The 25,927-nt window shown below is 35.0% G+C and overlaps 1 protein-coding gene across 1 annotated transcript; it reads left to right on the top strand.

The window, feature by feature from the left end:
* Positions 1-178: 178 nt before the first annotated feature.
* On the top strand, positions 179-25,796 carry LOC116145223 (nuclear pore complex protein GP210). Its single transcript, XM_031430653.1, is given in 42 exon segments — positions 179-689; positions 1,832-2,097; positions 3,249-3,415; positions 3,515-3,731; positions 4,096-4,442; positions 5,561-5,740; positions 5,903-6,041; positions 6,122-6,270; positions 6,689-6,800; positions 6,892-7,487; positions 7,631-7,754; positions 7,860-7,933; positions 7,935-8,138; positions 8,733-8,843; positions 8,943-9,005; positions 9,739-9,930; positions 10,808-10,867; positions 10,936-11,004; positions 11,275-11,421; positions 11,530-11,649; positions 11,919-12,038; positions 12,841-12,996; positions 13,085-13,147; positions 13,275-13,405; positions 15,299-15,710; positions 16,185-16,287; positions 16,381-16,493; positions 16,743-16,814; positions 17,264-17,339; positions 18,121-18,228; positions 18,323-18,464; positions 19,238-19,297; positions 19,379-19,595; positions 19,955-20,021; positions 20,246-20,337; positions 20,540-20,600; positions 20,731-21,079; positions 23,171-23,211; positions 23,310-23,473; positions 23,585-23,684; positions 23,791-23,960; positions 24,901-25,796. Coding segments are annotated over 42 exon segments (6,867 nt in total). The 5' UTR covers positions 179-513; the 3' UTR covers positions 25,438-25,796.
* The last annotated feature ends 131 nt before the right edge of the window (positions 25,797-25,927 follow it).

Genomic DNA, 25,927 nt, shown 5'->3' with positions numbered 1-25,927 from the left:
TTTGAGTCTTTGGGTTAACTTATTAGTATTTGAAAGAAATAAGTATTTAAAATAATGGGGTATTATTGATAGCATTCTAATTTCATGGATTTTTATGATATTATCTCTTCAAAACTAAAACGATGAAAAACTTGGAGACGACAGCGAAATTCGCGGTATCTCGAATTTGTTGTTTCTCTCTGAATCCGATGCTTGGACGGTGACCACACGCCTACACCAAGCGCGTGAAAATCACCTGAAACCCCGTCAAATGGTGGGGCCGCAGTATTCTGACACCTCTTTTAAATCACCACCAACCAAATCGCGCCACGTCACCAACCCTTGAAATTCCACTACTTTCCTGCACTCTAAAACCCTGTCTTAGGGTTTCCATTTTGATCCTTCTGTACTTCACTTCAACTGCTCACCTGAAATTTGTTTTCTGTTAACTGATTTAACACAATTCAAACAAGGAACTCTATTATCTTGATTTAGCTTCTATTCATGGGATATTTAGTGGCAGATTAGCTAAAGATGTTTCAACTCGTGTTTCGGTTCGTTTTGGCTCTACTGCTGGTGGTGGCGGTGGAGAAAACAACGTCGCATTTAGCACCTGGACCGCACATCACGGATGTTAACATACTGTTGCCGCCTAAAATGACAAATCCGGTGGAGTACCGGCTTCAAGGAAGTGATGGCTGCTTCAAATGGTAGTACTCGTAATATTTATATATAATCTTTCGTAATGTAGTTTAGTATTGGGAACTTAATTTGTTTCAAGTAGTGTTCAGTGTTAGTGTGTTGCCATTGAGTGAACAAAAGGATGCTGATAATATGATGAGAGGAGTAGTACGCTCTAAATGAAGAAATAGCTTTAGAATTTAATACATTGAGTAGGGAGACAAACTTGTAGCTCTTCATGAAGCTCAATTTTAAATTTTAGAATCTTTTTGAGTTAATGTGTTGTGTTTTAAATTGGAATGGTTTATTGTTTATCTAAGAAGAGGATGTTGTTATTGAGTGAGGTAGGAGTAAGGAAGCTTTTGTCAGAACTATTTGGAGTTATTGCTGATTCAAATTGTTTGAATTGAAACTAATTGGTTTAATTTTGAAAATATGTGATTAGAGCACCATTAGACAGCATTGAAGATTGGTGGAGGAGCTGAGGTTTCAGATTTACGAAACAGTGGGAGTTGGTAAAGAGAAGTTGAAGAGAGATGTGGAGGTTTTCAGGGATGTAAGAAAGAAAGGAGATGTGGAGGTTCTAATCTATTTTATTTTTTGGATAGACCATGTAGAGTTGTGTATTACTGTGAAAAAAAATACACAAACAGTGGATCAGGTGTCCACTACTACAAAAGGAACCCATCCAATTAGGGTTTAAGGCTTTACAAAGACTATCATGAATCTATGTAACCTCTGCAGAAAGAACAAAACAAAAAAGAAAGATTACAACAGCTTGTTAGAACCCCTAACCAATTAAGATGGATCAATAAAGAGGTATCTTCAGAGTCCTTGCAAACAGAGGTTACAATAGCTGATCTTGATGGATATGAAGGGGATGACAGAATGTTTTAAATTTTGAGCCAGGGGAAGTTGCAGCTTAAAATTAGTTTTGAAGAATTGTAATTCAAAGATAAGATTCTTGGAGGAAGAAAGCTAGAGCTTGGTTAAAGGAGGAGATACTAATGCTACAATGTTTCGTAGTTTTTTATTTTTTATGGTAGACTGGGTCTTTAAGAATGAGATGGAATTTAATTGATGATTTATTCCTTTCTGTCCATCCCATTGCAGCATAAAATAAATGCTTCTAAAGTTGTTCTAATTATTATTATTTTTTAATATTTTACAGGTCATGGGATCATCATGATATTCTCTCTGTTCTACCTGAATATAATGCAAGTAACCATTGCTCAACAAGTGCACGTTTGAGATCAATTGCTCCTTATAGTGGTCGAAAGGAAACTGCAGTTTATGCCACTGATGTACATTCTGGAATTGTAGTTCGCTGCAAAGTTTTTATTGACAACTTTTCCAGAATACAGATATTTCATAATTCCATTAAACTTGATCTAGATGGCCTTGCTACCCTCCGTGTCCGTGCCTTTGATACTGAAGGTATTTGAATGTTAATGATTAAATAAATGTTTGGGATTATCTGTTCTGTGTCCTTGATAGTGAAGGTATCAGCAAAGTTGATATTTGGTTTTTAACAGTTTATGTGATTTTTTCATTGGTATTGCTCTTTTTTTTTTTACTCAAAAACTGTATAAATAAAGCTGCTGCTAGATTTTTTTTTTCTTTTTAATAAATAAATCTAGAAAAAGAAAAGAAGGTAAACTTCTATTTTTATGTTTTAAGTTCAAGTACTTTTTATTCAGTTAAATATCAAAATATTTCAAGTGCTTATATGAGTTTTCAATTATATATCATAAGTAGAGGGCATGTAAAAGGATACTACTCAAGGTCACGCGGGTCATAAAAATGATTATTCTTGTTCAGACTCTAAAAATTCTTTTGTTCAACATAAGATTATCAAACAAAGATGTGAACAAAGTAAACAAGAAATCAACAGCTTCACCACAAAAGGCCCTCAACCAGGACAGAGAAATTGAGAAAAGTAAGACACGATAGCTGCTTAACCCATTTAAATGAAGAGAAAAGAAGTTGCTTCTTAAAGAAACAAGAGTATAAACTCTTTCATGTATCAGCTCAAAGCCTTGTCCTTCGCCTCAAATATTACTTATTTTCATCTATCCAAATAACCTAGATCATTGCTGGGATACAACATCTCCAAAGGACCACCAACTTTTTCACTTCTGCCAAAAGCACAATGATATTTGATGATTAATTGAGTCGTAGTACTTCAGTATATACCCAACAATCTTGAATCATAACTTTAAAGCCACAGCATAATGAAGAAGCAAATGTTGAAAGCTTCCTGCGCCTCTTTTACTCATAACACAGCAACTTAGAGATAGATTGACCAAGCCACCTGGACTGAATCACATCAGAAGTATCAACTTCTCCATGAGCTACCAATAAATGATTTAGTCTTACAACAGGTTAGTTTAATGCTGTCCAGTGTCACATGGTTGCTTATTAGTTGAGAAGTGTTTGCCTCTGAATATTGTTTCTGATGTTAATCCATTTTTTAAACTTTATTACTTGCTTTGCAGGTTAAAAAGTTTTACTGCTAACTTTTTTTTTTATTTTTTTTTATTTCTATTTCTAGTATGGTTGTATTCATTTCTCAAGCTGTATTGCAGATAATGTGTTTTCATCATTAGTGGGCTTACAATTCATATGGCTGCTGATGCCTGAAATTGATGGATTGCCTCATCACCTTGTCCATGTTCCTTTGGAGGATTCTCCCTTGACTGACTGTGGTGGACGGTGTGGTGACTTAGATATTCAAATACAGCTTGAGAATAGTGTATGTATATACTTGTAGTGGGTGTGAATGAGCACTAACTGTGAATTGTCTTGTACTTTTGCAGCTATATCTTATTTTATTTATTGATTTTTGGTGCAGGGTGTATTTTCAGATTTGTTTGTAGTGAAGGGAATTGGAATTGGCCATGAGAATGTTTCTGTACATTTGATTGAGCCTGAATTTAAGCACATGGCTGATAGCATTATTCTAACTGTAGCAGAAGCCATGTCACTTGAGCCTCCTTCACCAGTTTTTGTGCTTGTTGGTGCTGCTCTTCACTATAGTCTTAAAGTTATCCGTGGAAATATACCTCAAGGTTTTTTTTCTTTTGAATCCTTCTACTTAACTGACTGTTGAAACTAATGTGAGTGAAGGGCTGGTTTAAAGTTGATCCATAATATAGTATCTTAAATATTGATGCTCAAAATAGCTTGTTTGAGGGGCTATAGGCATCTCCCCTTGGTTCTTCTGGGAGTTGGATTATATACTGGCATGCAATATCATTCTTTTGCAATCATTTATGTGCACATATCTATATCTATATATATTATGTATATTTGTTGTCTCAATTTTAATTTCCTTGTACTGGTCTCTTACATATACAGTTTTATGGACTGAATTATGGTGAACTGGGGAATTATTCTCAAAGTTCTTACTATATTTTTTATTGGCATTTGCAGTGGTTACTCTACCATCTCCACATCACCGCTGGTCTGTTTCCAACCCTTCAGTTGCTCAGGTGGATAGTATGATGGGTTTAACTCATGCTTTAAACTTAGGCGAAACAGCTGTCATTGTTCAAGATACCAGAGTTGCTGGCCATATACAAGTGTCCTCACTCAATGTGGTCGTACCTGACACTTTACGTTTGTACATTTTGCCTTTGTCTATTTCTGGTGATCTCATGGAAGAAGCAAAAGCCATCCCGTCTGTGGCACGTTGGTATGTTATTTCTGGCCGCCAATATCTTATTCAGTTGAAAGTTTTTTCTCCGGGACCTGGTGCACAAGAAATCTATATTACACAGGTAACACATAATTCATCTAGTTTGATCTTATTAGTCATATATGTGACTTGCATGCATATGTGACCTGAAGGAGCTTCTTTTTTGTCATTTTCATGTTGGCTTGCCTTTAAGATTTTTCCATGTAATTAAAAGGTTTAGAAATTTGATGCAGTACTTAATAATATTTTTGTAAGAAATATGACATTCTAGTTTGGGAATAGAAAAATCCGTATTCTGCCTCTCTGAATCATGCCGAGCCAAAATATTGCTTGGCTTGGAACTTTAGTCTTCCAAATTAAGTGTTTCAATGTGTGTGTTTTGTGTTGGTGGATACTTGACAACAATATATATGTGTGTTCATGTACATGCACAACATTTCAAAGTAATAACTATGTTTTAGGAAGTTAGTCTAAAAGATGGGCTAGGGACCATGCCTATGAGATTATGTGGAAGTGACGTTGCATCTTCAAAGAACAGACTTTGCCTTGCTTTGTGTCTCTTCCAAAGGGAGAAAACTGCATAAACTTTATCTATGGCATGAGGCAATAAGTTGAGAGTCCTCCTTCGGAAATATTGGAATTCAAGGGACTACCTAAACATGGATAGTGGTTATCACAATTATATTTTCATTTCTTTTTGCACAATTCAAGATGAACTATAAAGATTGCAAATAGTAGTTAGGGCTATTTATCATGAAAATTATAGCAGCAATGTTCCCCTCAAGATTGTTGCACTCTGAATCAGTATAAAAAAATAATTGTATTTTGTGTGATAGAGAAATATCTTCTCCAATTGTATGCTTCCCGACATATTTTTATAAAAATGGGTACAAATTTACCTTTGAACATAACTATAGAGAAGAATTTTGAAGCTTTCTTATTTTTCCCCATAACCAATTGTATTTGTAGTGTTTGCATATTCTGAGTTATCTGTTCAGTTTTATTTCCCTCATTCTTCATGTGAATTTGAAGAATTTTTGCTTCTTACAGTCCTTGCTGGTGCTCTTTGCCTCATCATGAAGTTTGCAAATTTTCATATTAATTGTCATGATATATGTGGTTTTGGTTTTGGTTTTGATGCTCACTTTAGTTTCTCATTAATTTCTTGGATCACTCAGATGCTATTTTCTTGCTTTGCAGATTGATGATGTTAAACTGTTTGACAATGAGTCTGAATACTGGAAAACTTTCTTGGTGTCGGATGATATTGTGCTGAAACATGGTTTGAGAAATTCTAGAATCCTGGAAGCAACTTCACAGGGACTGGAAAAATTGATTGCTTCTTTAACATATTTTAGTAGGCATCAGGATACAAAAGAGGTGTTGCTTTGCTTTAGCTTATTTTCTTTTCACTTTCCAAATATTTAGTTATAATTTCTGTTTCTATTTTATATTTTATCTTTTTTTTTTTTTTTTTCATTTATTATGTTCTGTAGTCATTACTAGGCAATTAAGTCTCATCTGCATATTCTTTACTCATAGGTCCTGAAGGTTGTGCAAGAAATAATGGTATGTGATGAAGTTAAGTTTAGTGTGGATAGTGCAGATGGCATGTCTCAGAGTATTCTCCTTCCATGGGCCCCTGGTGTTTATCAAGAAGTGAAGCTAAAAGCTATTGGAGGTTGGCAGCTTTCTACCTGCTCAATTTTCTAAATATTTATAGCTTAGCTTTTAACTTGTTTTTTGGCTTTTAATATCTAGGTTGAGCAAAGACATCCAGTGACTACAAATGGTTTTCTTCAGACATGGCTACTATATCCGTATCTGCTTCTGGAGTTGTCCAGGCAAAGAAGCCTGGAAAAGCTACTGTCAAAGTGGTGTCTATTTTTGATTCTTTCAATTATGATGAGGTAATGTAATTGTGTTGAATATATTTGTTTGTAGAAGTAGTCTATAACTTGTTATTTCTGAGTCCCTTGAATACGCTTAGACACCCACCATTATGAACTATCTCGTTTATTTACTTAATATCCTAGTATTCCAGTTACTTATTCTTTTCAACCAATGCTATTTTCTTTGTTTCTTCAGAAGAAAAATAGATAAAAGATTATATTGTCAATAATTATGCTTTGCATGTATATTGTTTCGTTTTGCCAGTAATTGTGCTTTCCACAATTGACAAATTTAAGACTGGGGGGTAGCATGTGTTGTTATATTGTCCATTTTGAGCTGTCATGCATAAAAAGGCTCTACAATAGAGATATTACTTGGTTCCTGTTCTACTCCTACCCTTCTGCTAATGTTGTAAATTTATTTTACTTTTGACAGGTCATTATTGATGTTTCTATTCCATCATCTATGGTTATGCTGCAAAACTTCCCTGTTGAGACTGTTGTAGGATCACATCTTCAAGCTGCTGTAACAATGAAAGCATCAAATGGTGTGCCATATTGCATAATCGTTTATAAATCACTTCTTGTTACTATGTTGAATGTCATGTTCTTTTGTTGAAGTTGATTTTTAATCCGCAGGTGCCTATTTTTATAAGTGTGATGCTTTTAGTTCTTTAATAAATTGGAAAGCTGGAAGCGAGTCTTTCATTGTTGTCAATGCAACAGAGAGGACACATTTCTTGGAGAAGCTAGAGACTGTTGGACATCGTACATCTGTTCATGGTCCTCCATGTTCTTGGACCTATTTATATGCTTCTGGTTCAGGCCGGACTATGTTGCATGCAACGCTTACAAAAGAGTATCAGCATTATGATCATTCTTTTCATGGACCGATTGTTTTAAAAGCATCTTCACGTATTGCCGCATATCCACCACTTATTGTGCAACAGGTGGGGGATGGAAGCCAATTTGGTGGCTATTGGTTCAATCAGGGTCAAACAGATACCAATAATCAACTGGAAAATTTGAGTAAGTTATATCTTGTCCCTGGAACAAGGATAGATGTTTTGCTTGTTGGAGGACCAGAACGGTGGGATGAAGGTATTGAATTCGATGACACTTTTGAGATCCTGGATGACAAGTATGGCCAAACTAAAGATGACATACATGTGCACATCATTTCTGGTAGCAAGGGGAGTTTATATGGAGTTTTATGCCAAACTGTGGGAACCTTTGTAAGCTTCCATATTCTTTTAAGGACTTATGTTCTGTATGGTTTCTTATCTTGTTAGTGCTTTCTTGTATACCTTTTGCTCAATATTTTAATTTATTAAATTAATCGTCATCCCTTTTCTATTTCTGATTTTGATTGACTCAGAAACTGGTTTTTAAACGTGGGAATTTGGTTGGAGACGACCATCTTCTGCCAGTCATTGCAGAAGTTTCAGTGTCTCTTACATGCGGCTTCCCTTCCTCAGTTGCCCTCCTTGTTGATGAACCAGGTATCTATAAGCTGTATTTTCTCAAGAAAAAAAAAAAAGTCATGATCATGCAGGTTTTCCTTTACTTTTAAAATTATCTTTGATTGAGCTTATGGCATTATTCAGTTAATGAACGTGAAGTGATACGGACTGCAAGTCAAGCCGACCGTAGCCCAGGCCGAATCCGTGTCACCCCAGTTAACCGTGGCTAATGGACAAACTATTCGTATAGCTGCAGTCGGCATCAGTAACTCTGGGGAAGCTTTTGCAAACTCCTCTTCTCTTTGTTTAAGGTGGGAACTGAGCAGCTGTGACGGATTGGCATATTGGGATGATACTTATGGTTCAATGCGGTCTGAGTCTAGTTGGGAGAGATTCTTGGTCCTGCAGAATGAATCAGGATTGGTAATTTAGAACTTAATTATCTTCATATTTATACTTGCATCTTTAAACATACTTTTAGGGCTTATATATTGTTCTAGTGTTAAATTTTCTAGATGATGATTAAGAAAAGACCTAGAGCCAAATTATTTCTTTTGTTGTTTTATCCCAAAAAATAATAATAATAAAAACATAAATTATGGTACACTGCTTGAATTTAAGTTCTTGTATTTTGCATTGAAGTACTGTGAGAACTCCTAACGTAATAATAATATATCTTAAGCTACTCCATATTCTTTAGGCATATAGGAGATGAATAGGTATTGTTCTTGATTATTGAATTTATTCTCCAAGTTGTAATAGATGTAACATGTTTCTATTATTTTCATAGTTGTAGTCGCTGCCTATTAGGTGTATAACACTTCTTAACTCAGTCTTTCATCTATTATTTGGTATTATTACATTAGAAATGGGTGCCCGATCTGTAATAGGCTCTCACTTTGATTGACTCTGAATGGTGATACAATGTTTTGCCATTTAATAGCATTTTTTTTCTTGTCATTTTCTGTATGCCGCATTATTGGAAGTGAGCTAAGCCATTGAATGTTGGAAACTCAGTGCATTGTCCGTGCCACTGTTACTGGTTTCTGTGATGCCAAGGGTCGTCATCGTTCTGCTCAATTGCTTGAGATTTCAGGAAATAATCTAACGGATGCTGTACGTTTACAGGTACGCTACTCCTTTATTATGTGATCTTGTAACTTATAGCACATCTTTTGTATTATTACTTCAATTTGTTTCTAACCTTTGGAATTTCCAAATAAGCAGCTTGTTTCTACTCTAAGAGTCAACCCAGAATTCAACTTGTTATTTTTCAATCCTGATGCTAAGGTAAGACTCTAATTCCAATACATCTCTCTTTGAAGCATGCTTTACGATTATTCATGTGTGTCATCTATCTAAGGTAAAATATTCCTTTCTTTTCTATTCAAGAAATTGGGATGGTTTTATATATGAGATAATATATTATCAATTATATTTTTAACATATACAAGATACGGTGTGGTAACAATGTTGTTAAAAAACCTTTTCTTTTTCTTGCTTTACAAACCCAGGTTGTTCCAGGCATCCAATTAGAAAGGGAGAAAATTGAAGTCTCCTATTCACATTGGCTGACTATTCCTTATTATTCTAAGTGTCTGGTGAAGACACTATAGAATATATGTTTGATGTGGACAGCTACAATACACTATTTAGGCTTCTACTAAATATAATAAAAAGTTCAATTATGTGTATAAATTCTGAAATGATGAAAACCAATCTTTGTCATGCATATTTGTTCCATTGGCCTTTGAATCATCAATGGCATTGTTGGATGGTCATTAATCATTTTTCTCTTGAAAAACCTGTTATCTCTTTTTTAAGATGTCTTTGGGAACTATTAATTGCACTATCAATGAAAAAAATTAGGTAACAGCTAGGTAATGCTTTAATGTAATTCACTTGGCCAATTATTGAGCCCACTAATCTTGTTGTGTTGGGGGTAGTATGTATTGGTCCAAGGTGATAAGTTATTAATTTTCAGCACTATACATGGTATAATGTTGTATCTGTCTTAATTCAGGTTAACTTGTCCATTATTGGAGGAAGCTGTTTCCTGGAAGCTATTGTTAATGATTCTCGAGTGGTAGAGGTCATCGAACCCCAACCAGGTTTACAGTGCTCACAATTGATGCTATCTCCAAAAGGGTTGGGAAATGCACTTGTCACAGTCTATGATATTGGGCTTGCTCCCCCACGTGCAGCTTCAACTCTGGTAATTTGTTTTCCCTTTCTCCTTTTGAAGTGATTTGTTTGTTGATGGAAAACATGTTTGATTGGATCTCCCAGAGCATTATTTGGTTTTGGCATAGAAAATTATTGGGTTTTGTAGAAAGTAGAAAAAGTCTGGGGCAAAAAATAAAGGGGCACGATTCATAGTTTTTTATCGGAATGGAAAAAAAAAATGGAGGGACATGATAATATTTCCCAGAGGCCAACCTTCATGTCTTTGTTTTAATAGGTCAATCAAGCATATGCAACCTTTAGAGATCTCTTTCAAAAGGATTAAAGCCATTATTATTCTATCATTTCAACTGGAATTGTGGTTGCTAGTGGTGGCATAGCTTGGATTGGGGCTACCTACCAACTTAATCCAAGCTCATCAGATTGTTTTAGAGCCCAACCCTAACCAACCTGCTATTGAAGCCCAAACTGAAGCTACCAAACCCAATGAAGTTTAAGGGTTTATCCTATTGGGATAAACCTAAATTATATTCTTTTGGAGTTTTTGTACATGAACCCCATTAAATTGTCTAGTTAGCCCCCGTTTTTAAATACCTCCACACTAATTCGACATTATACTTTTTAGCAGCTATTTTTTTGAATGTTCACTTCTAAGCATGTTATGTAAGTAAAGATTTCAAGCCAGTGTAACTGGTATCATTCATTCCATGTAGATAAAAAAGCTGTTCATTGTCTTCCACCCATTGCAAAAGTGAAGCAAATTATCACTTTGTCACTTTCCACTAAGATACGTGAATAATACTCAATTCAATTCAAGAAGCAGTTAACAACTTCAAAGCTTCATTGTCAATATTTTATATCCTAGCTCATTCTTGTAGTTAGTTATATGCAGACTTCTGTCTTTACAGGTGCAAGTTGCTGATGTAGACTGGATTAAGATTGTGTCAACAGAAGAAATAAGTCTCATGGTATGTTTAGCCTGGACGATATTTTATTGTGTACTTACATTTTTTGTTTGCTAACTCATTATTTTCAGGAAGGTCAATCACACTATGTTGATCTAATGGCTGGGATTGAAGATGGAAGTACTTTTGAATCTTCTCAGGTTTGAGTTCATTTCGTTTGTATTATCATTGAAGAATTACATGTACATATTCTATCTTTCTTTTGTTAGCTTATGCTTTGAATCAAATCCAAGTTAGTTGGTATTGAATTTTTTAATATATCCAAGTTCACAGACATGAATGCGGAAAAGTACATGTCCCCAGTTTATTTGGTGTCTTTTGTTTTATTTATGTTTTGCTGATATCTGCGTATGTTAATGCACATATCTCCTGGCATCTGAGGTTTTAGTGCTTCTGAATTTTTCGTGCAGTACGGTTACATGGACATTCAGGTACATATTGAGGATAATATTGTTGAGCTTGTGGACAATGATGATAACTCAAGTCATTATGGTGGATATGTTAGCATGTCGAGTTTTAAAATTATGGCTAAACATCTTGGGATCACAACCCTTTATGTAAGTTCATAGTTTGGTCCTTTGCCAATATGAAGTCCCATCGGCTTCTTGCTGTCAATTTCTGTAATTTAGTATCACACAAGCTTTACTGATAGACATTGAAATCAGGTCAGTATCAGACAGCATTCTGGAAATGAAATAGTGAGTCAACCGATAAAGGTTGAAGTCTATGCACCCCCAAGAATCCACCCACATGATATTTTCCTGGTACCAGCTGCATCTTATATGGTATGTTCCAGAACCTTTCCTTTTTGTCTGTCTTGCTTATTATTATTAGTTTTCTTTTCAATTATAGAGTATAATGAAATTGAAGTATAATTTAATTTAGTGGCTATATGAAGTAAACTTATTCTAAGTTGCCTATATCTTTGAACATTTTTAACATAGACCAAATTTCTTTGTTGTTTCAATTTTATTTTTTAACATATTTCTTGGTGTATTGTTCTTTTGTCCCAGTCTACATGTTTAAGTAAACATGATCATTTTTGTTTTGTTAGCTTACCCTGAAAGGAGGCCCAACTATTGGTGTATATGTTGAGTACACTAGTATGGATGACAAAATAGCAACAGTCCACAGATCCTCTGGTCAACTGTTTGCCACTTCACCTGGGAACACTGTAAGATATGATTCCTAGCTGATTCTTAACGCTGTTTTCAGTTTTCTTTTTGTTATCTAAATGTAATGATCTTAAAATGCAGGTTAGTGGGTAATAACTTTTGGCTTATTGATATGTGGTTTAGTTAATATATGCATTCATATAATTTAGATTTAGCAACATGATAACTTAACTCAGTGGATTGGGTTTCTTGTCATTCCTGAATGAAATCTATTTGAACTCCTTTTTAAACGAATACAGTTTACAACTTTTGTACAAATACGAAGTATGGATTAATCTTAGACTTTTTAGCTTATCTCAGTGTTTATCAATTATTAGATCCTCCATCTATTTTTATCTCTCCCTCCACCCACCTCCCCCCTCCCCCCTCCCCAAAAAAACCCAAGCCTAGTGTTACTGCCATGTCTTATACCCATAATGCCATTTCCGAAGGTGAATCCTACTCGAAGCTTTCTGAGAGAACATTCTTCTCCTGTAAGGGAGGTGAAGAAGTCTTAGCTCAAATTAATCAACATTCTCCAACATTCTCAGCATAAGTGAATTGTAAAACCACCAACCTATACCTCTGCTAATACAGAGCCGTTAGGTTCACCCAGGCACCTGTTAAGAGTATATTTTCTTTTCAATGAATTTCATTTTAAATTAAAATACTATGAAGTATGAACAAGTTTGCCTGTCACCGTACATTTGGTTTAGTGTGGACAAGTTTGATCCCTTCAACCTCTAAGTCGTACATTTATGGTGAGAAATTATTTCAGATATAATATGTTTGACTAATTTTGTGCAATTATTTTGTCATTAGACCCTCCTTGCTACAGTTTTTGGAACTGGTGCCATTGTAATTTGCCAAGCATATGGGAGTGTTAAAGTTGGAGTTCCTTCTTCAGTGATGTTGAACGTACAAAGTGAACAGCTTGGTGTTGGCCGTGAGATGCCCATATATCCTTTATTTCCTGAGGCAAGAACCTAAATCAACAAGAATATCTCAGTGGATTTTCCTCTCTTATCCCTTAAAAGAGTACTGACTTGCTTATCACTGTTGTCAGGGTAACTTATTTTCTTTTTATGAGCTCTGCAAAAATTACAACTGGACTGTTGAAGATCATAAGGTTTATATTCAGTGGTTCATCATTCTGCCATTGTTTGCAGTTTTTTGTCTTATCAACTACTTGTGGATAATAAGAAATTGTCTACTCCTTTTGGTTTAAGAATGGTTTTTGTTTTTTCAATGTCTAGGTTTTGACTTTCCACACGGAGGAGCAATTAGGTGATAAGCATACAGTCTTGTCAGCTGCTATAAGGGAAGTTCAATTTTCTAGCTTCTTCGATGAGAAAGAACTTGGTTTCATCAAAGTCTTATATGGAAGGTATACTGCAGATATTGCAACATTTTATCATGTTCTTTGTTTTTCTTTGCTTCATATTCACACTGGAAAAGTTGCATACTGAACAACACAAGTTTTCTTGCACTCTGAATTACAAATTTCATCTTTCACTCAAGCATATCCTTTCATATTCTCATGCAAATATGCAATCAACAAGTCTTGAATTAATGAAATCAAATGATAAGGATATAATTATTATGGGATCACTTGTAGATCAACCTGTTTGGGTAAATATTTTTTTTTTTAAACTCTTGTTTAAATCTTCTGGTATATATTCTCACAGAGTGGAGATGGTCTTAATTTTATTGTAGTAGAGCTTTTGCTGGTCTTTTTATTATTGTTGACATAGCATTTTCAATGTAATTGTCAGCTTTAATTTAAATTGCAAATGGAAATAGGCTACATCACTCTCTTTCTTTCTTTATCTTTCCTTGTCTTCTCTTTCTCTGTTTTTTTAAAACTAAAAATCATTCTTTTTCTAGTCTAAATCATGTTATAAGATAAGACTATATATTAGGATGGGAAAGGAGAGAAAAAAGATTCAACTTTCTGGCTCTATTTACTGATTAAATTTGAGCTTGGTCAGAGTGTTTCTTTTGCAATTCGTCCATTTTTCTCTCTCTCATACATGGTCTGATCCAAGGAATTGTGAGATTTAGTTAATTTGAGGCCCCAACTTGCTTTGTTAACTACTAAAGTGAGGACTATANCGGAGGAGCAATTAGGTGATAAGCATACAGTCTTGTCAGCTGCTATAAGGGAAGTTCAATTTTCTAGCTTCTTCGATGAGAAAGAACTTGGTTTCATCAAAGTCTTATATGGAAGGTATACTGCAGATATTGCAACATTTTATCATGTTCTTTGTTTTTCTTTGCTTCATATTCACACTGGAAAAGTTGCATACTGAACAACACAAGTTTTCTTGCACTCTGAATTACAAATTTCATCTTTCACTCAAGCATATCCTTTCATATTCTCATGTAAATATGCAGTCAACAAGTCTTGACTTAATGAAATCAAATGAAAAGGATATAATTATTATGGGATCACTTGTAGATCAACCTGTTTGGGTAAATATTTTTTTTTTTTTAAACTCTTGTTTAAATCTTCTGGTATATATTCTCACAGACTGGAGATGGTCTTAATTTTATTGTAGTAGAGCTTTTGCTGGTCTTTTTATTATTGTTGACATAGCATTTTCAATGTAATTGTCAGCTTTAATTTAAATTGCAAATGGAACTAGGCTACATCACTCTCTTTCTTTCTTTATCTTTTCTTGTCTTCTCTTTCTCTGTTTTTTTAAAACTCAAAATCATTCTTTTTCTAGTCTAAATCATTAGAAAAACAACTTGTTACAAGATAAGACTATATATTAGGATGGGAAAGGAGAGAAAAAAGATTCAACTTTCTGGCTCTATTTACTGATTAAATTTGAGCTTGGTCAGAGTGTTTCTTTTGCAATTCGTCCATTTTTCTCTCTCTCATACATGGTCTGATCCAAGGAATTGTGAGATTTAGTTAATTTGAGGCCCCAACTTGCTTTGTTAACTACTAAAGTGAGGACTATATAGATGTACCTGTTATGCAGAAATTTGAGCAGAAGGAAAGTTTGAGTGTTGTTCTGGGCTTATGGCTTGATTTGTAATTTTTAGGCCCACGCTTATAGATGCTCATCTGTGGTAAGCCTCCTGTAAAGATTTATTTAAAAAGAATAACTTGGACTTAATCATCTACTATATTCAACTTATGATTTTGTAGTGATATGAACGTAAATTTCTGGTAAATTTGCTACTGATACTTGTATCTTAATCTTGTTGCATACTGCAACATTACATAGGCTTAGTATTCTCATAGGCAATTATCATCCAATTCCAGATCTGCAGGCAGGACAACAGTTGCGGCAGCTTTCTCATGTGATTTTGTTTCTGGTTCATACTCACAATCAAGGATTTACAGTGCAATTATATCAATATCTGTGGTGCCTGATCTCCCTCTTGCTCTTGGAGCTTCAATAACATGGCTTCTTCCTCCCCATTATACTACATCTAGCCTTTTGCCTTCATCTTTGGAAACATCTGGCCAATGGGATGGTCACAGTCGCAAAGGATCTATTACTTATTCTGTACTGAGAACTTGTGGTGAGAAGAATGAAGCTGCAAGCAAGGATGATATTTCTGTTGATGGGGATAGAATGAAAACGGCTGGGAGTAACAATGTCGCTTGCATTCAGGCAAAAGATCGGTCCACCGGAAGAGTTGAGGTTGCTTCTTGTGTCAGGGTTGCTGAGGTATTAATACATATCTTTTATATTTTCGGCCAAGCTGTTGAAGATATGAATATAGCAAGCTCGACATCTGAATAGGGTGTTCTGGATATGTATTTGTTGCCACTGGAGCAAGATGGACTCTAGGATAAGTGTTGGGTAGTAAAGAATGTCTAGGTTTTATCATGTCTAACCTTCCTCTCATTATACACAAGTATGGCTAAAACACTTAAAGTGTGTTTTTTAATAATAATTTAGGCAAAATTGAATTGCAATTACCTATTTTCTTATGAACATAAAAAGGAAAGAACAGTTTGCATTAGCTAGCTAATGTACTATTAATGCACATAATGTGTTCTTCTTGACAATGCTGGCATCATTGAATAAATAGTGTATTCTGAGTGTCCATGTTGTCTTACTTTCCTTTGGTTTTTTAAATATTTGCATATGCATACAAGGTCTAGAACTGACTTTGCTGATGCTATATATTCTTCTAAGGTGGCTCAAATAAGAATCAGAAACGAGGAGTTTCCCCTGCATGTAACTCATCTTGGTGTTGGTGCTGAACTTGAAATTCCAATAAGCTATTATGATGCTTTAGGTACTGTTTTGTTAATATTTATTTTTACTATATTGGCACTTGATGTCATCCAGATTGAATCTCAATCATTCTTATGGTTTTACATTTAAACAGGAAACCCTTTTTATGAAGCACATAATGTTGTCCTCTATCATGCTGAAACTAATTACAAGGATATTGTCTTCATTGACAACACACTTGATGACAGTGGGAAAATCCATCTCAAGGTTTGTTAACGGGTTTCAATTGTACATTTCCCCTCACAGTAAGCTGTCAAGGTGTTGTACCTTTTCGCATTTTTCGTTTTTTAATGTATTTGTTATGCATTTGATTTTCAAACCGCTGGATAGAAAGGATTTCACCTGAACATGCTAATACCCCATTTTTTTTTTTTTTTTTTTTTTTGGCTGTCTGTTTAACTTCTGCCTCGCAATTTAATTTTACTGTGATTCTGATAATTTACTTTTTGGATGAAGGCAATGCGACATGGTAAAGCTCTTGTGCAAGTCTCAATTGACAGTAGTCCACGCAAGTCAGATTACATTCTGGTACTTATGTAGAAATCAGATTCCTATAATTTACTTTCATTGAAGCTTGGAACTGTGTATGCTGAAGCTGTAATTGGTCAGAGCACAGCCATGGCTGATATATGCTTTCACCTAATATAGTAAAGCTTAGTTGTATAAAAAGCTACACAAAGGCTTACTATACTACTGAGAAAAACTGAGAGAGGGACACGCAAAAGTACACCTTTATGCAAGTTGGATATATATACACAAAAGGAAGCCTTTTATGCAAGTTACCTTCTTTCTTATATCTCTTTATCTGCGATCCTCTTATCTACGTTCACTAGTTTAATTGCCAGTTTCACTGAAATATATACAATAAGTAAACCTTTTATGCTAGTTATTTTCTTTTTCGTCTCTTTTTCTGTAATCATCTTATCTATATTTCACTAGTTTTATTGCCAGTTTCACTGAATCCCATATTTCTTCAGATTTCGGTTGGTGCCCATATATATCCACGGAATCCAGTCCTGCATTTAGGAAGTGGTCTTGGCTTCAGTGTACTAGGTCTGTCTGGTGATGAATTACTTACAATTTCAATTGGTTACAACTAATCTGAAATGACTGCTCTGTTTTCTCATTATAAGAGTAAACTTCTGAGTGCAAACTTTCAGTATCTTGTTTGATAATTTATATCTTTAATAACTTGAGCATTTGCTCCTTTCTTTATTGTGAATGCGGTGTTCTTGTTCCAGCGCTTCAATGATGATTGCCTTGATGTATCATAAATTTTATCTACTCAAAAGCAGACCCTTAAATATTCTTTTTCAATACAAGTATATGAGAAGTTCAAGGCTTTTTAATTCTATATCCGGAAATGAGTTTTCAAGAACTAGGATATTATCCAAAATTTTGTATTCTCAGTGTTTTTAATATCTAAAAACCTGCTTGAAAGTCTAGTCAAATGCTTTTGAAGATAATATAATGCCATAGATCTCAATTTACATTCTTTTCAGTTCCTGACTTCTTGGTAGTGGGGACAGCTAGGTTCATCGTCTTCTGAGATGTTCAAGGGTCAAAAGACTATTGTGTGAACCAAACAAGAGTTATCATCTATATGTCCTTGGATTATAATTTTTCTCATCATATATTGTGACAGTTAATTGCTATGTTACCAATAAAATTATTTTATCTTTTAGAATCATTTTTCAAGTATTTGTGATTTTACTTGAATACGAAATGCAAAAGGCTGAGTTTTCTTTTCTCTTTAATTCCTTTTCTTCTATATTTTTCTTTTATCTCTTTTTATTCAAATTGAAATAATTTACCATTGTCCTTGACACTGTAGGTTCTGACGATAAACTTTCTGGCCGCTGGTTTAGTGCAAATGATAGTGTATTATATGTAGACATGCAATCTGGAAAAGCTGAACCAGTTGGGATAGGTTCTACCCAAGGTACTGAATGACGTACTTTTATCAATCTGATTTTCATACTTCACCTTAATATCATAAGCCCATCTTTTATAGTTGGAACGTTTTACTTCTGCAGTAATTTTTGAATGTCCAAGTATGAAATTGCAAACAACAGTTACTGTTATATCAAGAAACATTGTTTCTGTGGATGCTCCAAAGGAGATGCTAACAAATGTTCCTTTCCCCACCAAAGGATATACTTTCCCTGTGACATTCAGGTTTGTGAATAACTTGATCTTATACTAACTGATAAACTTTAAATGCTACTTTATTTTGATTGATGGTACATTTAGTACTTCATGGTTATAGTTTTTGTTAAAACTATTGTTTCTAAAGAAGTTATAAATTATGAAATGTGTTGCTGTTTCATATGGCAAAAACATGTTTTACCTTCTGCAAGTAACAAAAGCTCAGGCCGCTTTGAGAACTTATTTGTGACGTTGCGCAAAGTAATAATGCATCTATGTTATGCTTCGATAAGAATTTGAGTGTGAAAATAATAGTAGTTTCACTTCATACAAACTACAGGAATAAAATTTTGATACTGTAATTGCTCACTAACACCAGCTATAAAACTTCTAGTGATAAGAGCCCAGAAAAAAAATAAATAATAGAAGTGGTAATACTGATCTGTAAGTAGAAAGTAGAAACATTGTATATCTCCTGGCAACAATAAACGATATCTGCAGAATTACCATCTTCACTCCAAATTGCCGCAGATGATTAAGGTGCCCAAAATAAGTTGTTATCACTTCATCTGGAGAAGCTGTATAAAATTTAAATTCTAGAATATTTTCTCACGTTTGTAGTAAAGGCTTTTGGTGTTGATAATCTCATGAAATATGTAATGCATACCTGCTTATGGAATCATTACATATGATTTAGCAAATTTCTGAATTGGATGTTATTTGTTATATTCAGTTTTTGGATAAATCTAATTGATGGTTTGAACATACACAAAAATAATGTCTATAATTCTATATGCTCACAGCAAGTTTGAAGCTCATAAGGGAGTGTCATATGATTGTAAGGTGGATCCTCCTTTTGTTGGGTATGTTTCTTGCCCTTTTTGGATTATATTATTAAAGTAATGTGTACATGTTTTGATGTCATTTTCTTTTCATTATTTAAGGTATGCCAAGCCATGGATGGATCTTGACACTGGTAACTGGTACTGCCTCTTTTTCCCTTACTCTCCAGATCATTTGGTACGTTCAATTCCAAAATCAAAGAACATGAGCCCATTTATATCTGTCTCCATCAATGCTTCACTGAGAGAAGAGCGCCATGTTTCTGGATCTGCATCTGCACTTTTTATTGGGGGCTTTTCTGTATTGGAGATGGACAAGGTAATTGGATTCCATGCTTTAGACATAACTAATAGTCTGCATTTCGTTTTCTCTCAATAAGAAAAAAACCTTTGATTCCTCTGCACCTCTGGATACTCTGCCTTGGTGCTAGGGGTGACCAACAGTCTTAGGTGTATGGTTCTATATATATGTTAGTATACTACAGTTTATGCAATGTAGTATTTGTATTAATTGAATCTATATTCTGTCTTGCCAGTATTTGAATTAATTCAATCTAAAGTTGACATGTCTTATTTCAAACCCCACTGTGAATAATTGAGTTGTTAAACTGAACCCCCAAAAAAACTTGTGCATGTAAAACCAAAATATTGTTAATTGAGAATGTTCTTTTGTTGCAGAATTCATTGCAGCTAAATCTTACGCCAGACTCTAACATGACTATCTTAACTATCTTGGGGAATACAGGTAAAAAACAGAGATATTTTTCCTTCTCTTTGTTCTTTATCCTTCCTCCCCGTCCCGCTGCTCTGCTGTCCTTTTCCATTTTGGTTTTGGACCAAAAATTGTCCATTGTCTTTGCTGCATGGAGAAAATATCCCTTGTAAAAACACTCCAACACTGATAGAGCCCATCAGCCAATCAAATATTGTGAGGATCTTTAATGGTAGCATGGTATTTTCTCATTGTAGATGTTCAAATCCACTGGCAGAACCAGGATTTGATAAAGATCAATCCTATCCATAAAGAAGATTTTGGGATTGGTGGGAATGCACAGTATGAGGTGAGTACTCAAATTTGTTTTACATAATTGAACTCATTAAACATAAAAAAAATCACCTTCTGAAATCCTTAGAAACCTTTGAGAATGATAATGGAAGGAAATGAGTAGTTTCAGATACTGTGAAATAGACCAAAATGATTGCACTTGGGAACTCTGTATCCTTCTTCATTTCAACTATCAAATCTCCCATCAATGTCTTCAGGTTAAAGTAACAAGATCCAAGAAATTTGAGGATAAAATCATAATCACTCTTCCAGCCAATGGTGAGATTCCTTCATTCTGAATTTGAATAGAAATTTACTCCCTTTTAATGATCCAAAGAATGTATTTGTTGGAGAGTTTTGGTGGATCTTTCTATCTAGGTGACATTGCCATCTGTGGACTGTTTTACAGGTCAGAGAGTGGAAATAGGTGTTAGCTATGAACCTGGTAAGAGCGCAGGACTCGGTACTGGCATAAAGGAAATCTTTTATTCAGGCATAGTTGGATTATCTACCCTAACGGCATTGATTTTGGCAATGATGTATTGTAAATTTGACCGAGTAGAGCGGTCTGTTGGGTCTCAGCCAGCGACTCCTCCTGCCACTCCACATATGACAGCACCTCTCACGCCTGAGCGCCGAAGCAGTATTCCTGGTTTTTCAAATGACCAGTCGCCTCGAACACCTCAGCCTTTTGTAGATTACGTGAGAAGAACTATAGATAAAACGCCTTACTATAGGCAAGAAGCTAGGAGGATGGCGTTCACTGATTAGTTAGGACTTTCTCCATCTTGCCAAGCGCACAGAACCTGGGAATTTGCGTATCAAATTTTGTAGTTTTACTGTGGATGAGTCATTGGTGCCAGCAGCAGCATCCTTTTTATTAAGGGAATTTTTTGTATATATGAAGATGAATTCAATCAAATGCTTTTCAGAAAAGATTTTTGTGTTGCTTTCAACCCAAGGTATCAACCCTGGCTCATCTTGGACAGTCATAAAATGAAAATGGTTGTATGTAATCACTACATTTTTTTACAAATTAATTTGGCAGAAGCAAAAATTAAGGGAGATTAGAAGTAAACAAATTTCAATAATTCATCTATTTTAATCCGAAGTATTATAGAAATTATCAATTTATCTTTGGTACAAGTATCTAATTTCCAATGACTCTCTCGCTGGGGTTGTGCAAAAAATCCCGGTGTCTAGATTTCAAATCTTTCTGGCTCTCTCTTTCTCTCGAGTTTAAAGTTTAAACTGTTGGATGCTTACTGTCTAAGGGCATCTCCAACCCAATGCCAAAACACTAAAATGGTGTGAAAAATGTGTTCTAATCCAACATCAAACACTATGTAAGTGAACAGTTTCACGTCATTTACATCAATTTGGTGTGGTATTATTCATACACTATAAAATATATTTTATTTTCTTATTTTTGTTATTTGTATTTATATTAATTTAATTAGTATTTATAATAATAAATTCATAATAATTATATAATTTAAAAAATATGAAAAATAATTAGTGAAATAGATTAATTATTGATTATTAATAGAAAGAAAAAAAAATTCTAAAGAATATTTCTTTTTGTGTAATATCTGGTATAATGGGTTAGAGATGTAATAATGAAATACACCAAAAATCACACTAATTTAGTGTTTGTGGTTAGAGATGGTCTAACTGGGTTTGTTTTTTGCAAGTGAACACCTTTTTTATTTTTTGCATTCAAATTTGGATCAAATTCGAATATCTGGTTTATCCGATCTGATTTCTTAACCTAAATTTTTGGATCGAATTGGAAAAATACAAAAGCAGATGGAATATTTGGTTTTGCACACCCCTAACTCTCACAATTTTTCTTTCAAGGGCCACTTTTTAGTATTAAAACATTAATTTAGTAATTATTCTATGTAATTGTCTATATTAAAACATGCCTGCCTAAATCAAACTATATTTTATTTTTTAATAGATAGATTAATTTTTCCATACGAACTTGTCAAATCACCTATATTCTTTTTTTTAAAACTCCGGGTTTAGTAAAACATTATTCATGTTGTATTGGAAGCACATAACAGGATATTTGATATGTATGGACAAATGGTTTTCTTTTTAACCTAATACATTTGATTAAAAGAAAACCCCACTAAATGTGGCTATTGAAAATTTGAACCCTAATTAGAAAACAAGACGTCCTTGATAGAGCAGGGGCCTTCCGTAATGTTAATGAAAGTAGATTTGGGATAGGGCGATAGTCAAGTCAACTCGTCAAGAGTATATTTACCCAACCCTATAACCCAATGAGGAAAGAGAAGGGTTTTAGGGCTTAGAAACTCAAACTCGAACAAAAAAATAAAAAATAAACAATATCTACGCCTCTTCTCCTCTACTTGAAAAAACCTCTCTACCTTTCACGCCATGGACCCAGATGCCAATGAACCCAACTTCGACCCTGAAACTAACGACCTTCATAAATCCTCTGACCCCGCTGAAGATGACAAGTCTCACCCTCACACCGGTGACGGAGCTAGCCCTGGGTATTTCCCCCTTTTCCCGACCATCTTATTAATGTCTCAGCAAATTTTCTTTACTTTGGATCCCTACCTGCTAATTAACGTAACCCTTTTCTAATTTAGCTTAATGGGTGTTCTGTAATTTTTGCGTCTTTCTTGTACGTGTAGATTTTTTATGTTTGAGAAATTTTTGTTGTTTTCTCGTTGTGAGTTTGTGTTCTTGCGGTTGTGGTTAAAGATCCGGTTTTGATTTGGTGTATTTAGTCATGTGCTTCTAAAGAAGCTAATTTATGAGTGAATAATTTGATAGTTTATTGGTTTCTATTGAACATGTAAAATTTGCAGAAAAATTTTTATTGGAGGTTTAGCTAGGGAGACAACTTCAGGTTAGTTCATTGTTCTGTGCTAGTTCTATAGTAGTTGTATTGGTTTTGGAAGGGCATGTTCGGTTCCTTATTCTTTTGGTTTTGATTCTTTTCTGTAGCGCAATTTATCAAGCATTTCGGTAAATATGGTGAAATTACGGATTCTGTGATAATGAAGGACCGGAAAACGGGGCAGCCTCGTGGATTTGGGTTTGTCACTTATGCAGATCCCTCTGTGGTTGATAAAGTCATTCAAGAGGATCATATTATTAATGGGAAACAAGTAGGTTTAAGTTTATTGTCTATGCTATATTGAATTAAACTGAATTTTGTTGTATTGAGAGCTGTGTGTAGCTTTAAACCCTGATTGTTTGTGGTTTTCTGACTATTTCAGGTGGAAATTAAGCGAACTATACCAAAGGGAGCAATTGGATCTAAAGATTTCAAGACTAAGAAGATTTTTGTTGGTGGAATTCCTGCAACAGTGAATGAAGGTGACTATATTTCTTCTTTTATATTGTTGGAGTGGGTGGGTTCTTTGCACTGTCTCTTGTTAAGATATTAATTATTGAGATTAATCTATTCATTGCAAATGGGCAGATGAATTCAAGGACTTCTTTATGCAATATGGAGAGGTCCAAGAGCACCAAATCATGCGGGATCATTCCACCAATCGTTCGCGTGGTTTCGGATTTATCACTTTTGAAACAGAAGAAGCAGTTGATGATCTCTTGGCCAAGGGCAACAAACTTGAGCTTGCTGGTTCTCAGGTGAGCATACTGCTTGCTACTGTTAACCTGTATTCGTTATTTGATATTAAATATGATGTCTCTATTGACTTCATAAGGATGGATAGATGACGAGTTAGTGATAAAATGATTAGTTATGAATTATTTATTGGCATTATGTTGATGGGATCACCTTTCTTAGTTATGAATTTTTGCACACTCTTCTCAAGGAACCTCTTTCAGAACTTCTAAAGAACCAGTAAACTATTCTCTTAATCAGGCTATAGGAAAATTGTATACATGTCTAGTTGAGGGAATACAACTTCCAATAAGAGGTTCATGCTTTTTCACTTGTCTTGACCATATTCTCACATGATTTTATGCAGTGAATTCCCTTAAGATTATTTTTGTGTGCTTCATCTTGAATTCTGTCAAACTGTACCCCAATTTTTTTGTTCATTAAAAGATTTGCCGCATCTCTAAAGAAAGGGTCACTTATGGTTGAATTACACCTTTCTGCTTGAATTTAAATGTGTAGAGTTGCAGATTACTTGTTGTTTGAGCACCTATGATTTGGAAATTTGAGCATCCATTGCATGGTGCAGCACTATGCATGTATGAAAGCCTGCTTCATTTTAGTAACTTGACAAAGCCCTTATTCTGCATCTGAAGATACATATGAAACCCTTGTATCTCTTACTATTTCCATAGCAGTTCTCAAGGATGTCTTGAGTAGCTTATATAATACCACTAGTTGAATTATTTATCAGGATTACTTGACTTTCTTGATATTTTTTTCTTTCAGCCTATAGAGGTAATAATACATCATATGTTTCCAACCTTGTAATTACCAATTGGGATGTAGATCTACTTCTTTTTCTTCTGAGCACAGTTTCAGATAGTTAAGAAGCATTATAAGTTTATTTTGTTTAAGTAACTTAAAAGCACTTTAATGTATGTCCATATTTCTCTTTTATTGTAGGTGGAGATCAAGAAGGCAGAGCCAAAGAAACCAAACCCACCACAACCCTCCTACAGACGATACAATAATTCTAAGCCTGCATATGGTAGTGGATTTGGGGATGCTTATGGTGGATTTGGAGGTGGAGCCTTCAGTGGTGGCGGGAGTGGTGGTTATAGGTCAGGTGGGGCATATGGAGTTAGAGCTGGTTCTTATGGAGGATACGGTGCAGGTGAATATGGTGGATATGGAGGATATGGTGGTGGACTGGGTGCTTATAGGGGAGAGCCCTCCCTTGGATACTCAGGTCGCTATGGGGGAGGCTTTAATAGAGGTTATGATCTGGCAGGTGATTATGGTGGCCCTGGTGAGAGTTATGGAGGATATGGTGCTGGTGTTGGTGGTGATGGTGCCGGTGGTGGCTATGGAAGTGGGCCAAGTGGCTATGACGTAGGCCTTGGGGGTGGTTATGGAAGTAGTGGTGGGGGCTCCTTCTTTGGAAGCAGAGGGGGATATGGTGGTGCCGGGAGCAGTAGGTATCACCCTTACGGGAGGTAGAAGGTCATTGGACAAAGAACTTTTGGGCTATGAAGTGTAGCGCTATGCCTGATCGTATCAGTTTTTAGCATTGAGCACCAAACTAATCGTATTTTTCACTTGGTGGGAAGACAATGCTACTACTTTTATGCTTCACGTGCCCCTCCCCCATATTTTATTTGAGGAGGATTTGTGTTTACCACTGAAAAATCCAGTGATCAATTTACCCATCCCTTTACCAGAACTTTTGAGATGTAAGAGATCTGAATGTTTTTTTTCCCCCCTTGGAATTTGATGAACATTGATGTACTTTCTGGGTTCTGAAAAGAATACCTGCAGGCATGAATTGCAATTATTTATATTACCAACTGATTTTGTTATATTATATGTTCAATCTAAGACTTGGCATCCAGTTCTCACTACACACTGATTTCATTTTCAGACCTCAAGTGTTCAAGTCAACTGATTAATTTGCTGCTTTAAGTTGAATTTTTGAATGAAGACAAGATCG

The sequence above is a fragment of the Pistacia vera genome, unplaced genomic scaffold (genome assembly GCF_008641045.1).
Source record: "Pistacia vera cultivar Batoury unplaced genomic scaffold, PisVer_v2 Contig460, whole genome shotgun sequence".
Classification (NCBI taxonomy): Eukaryota; Viridiplantae; Streptophyta; class Magnoliopsida; order Sapindales; family Anacardiaceae; genus Pistacia; species Pistacia vera.
This window is presented reverse-complemented; position numbering and strand designations above follow the sequence as displayed.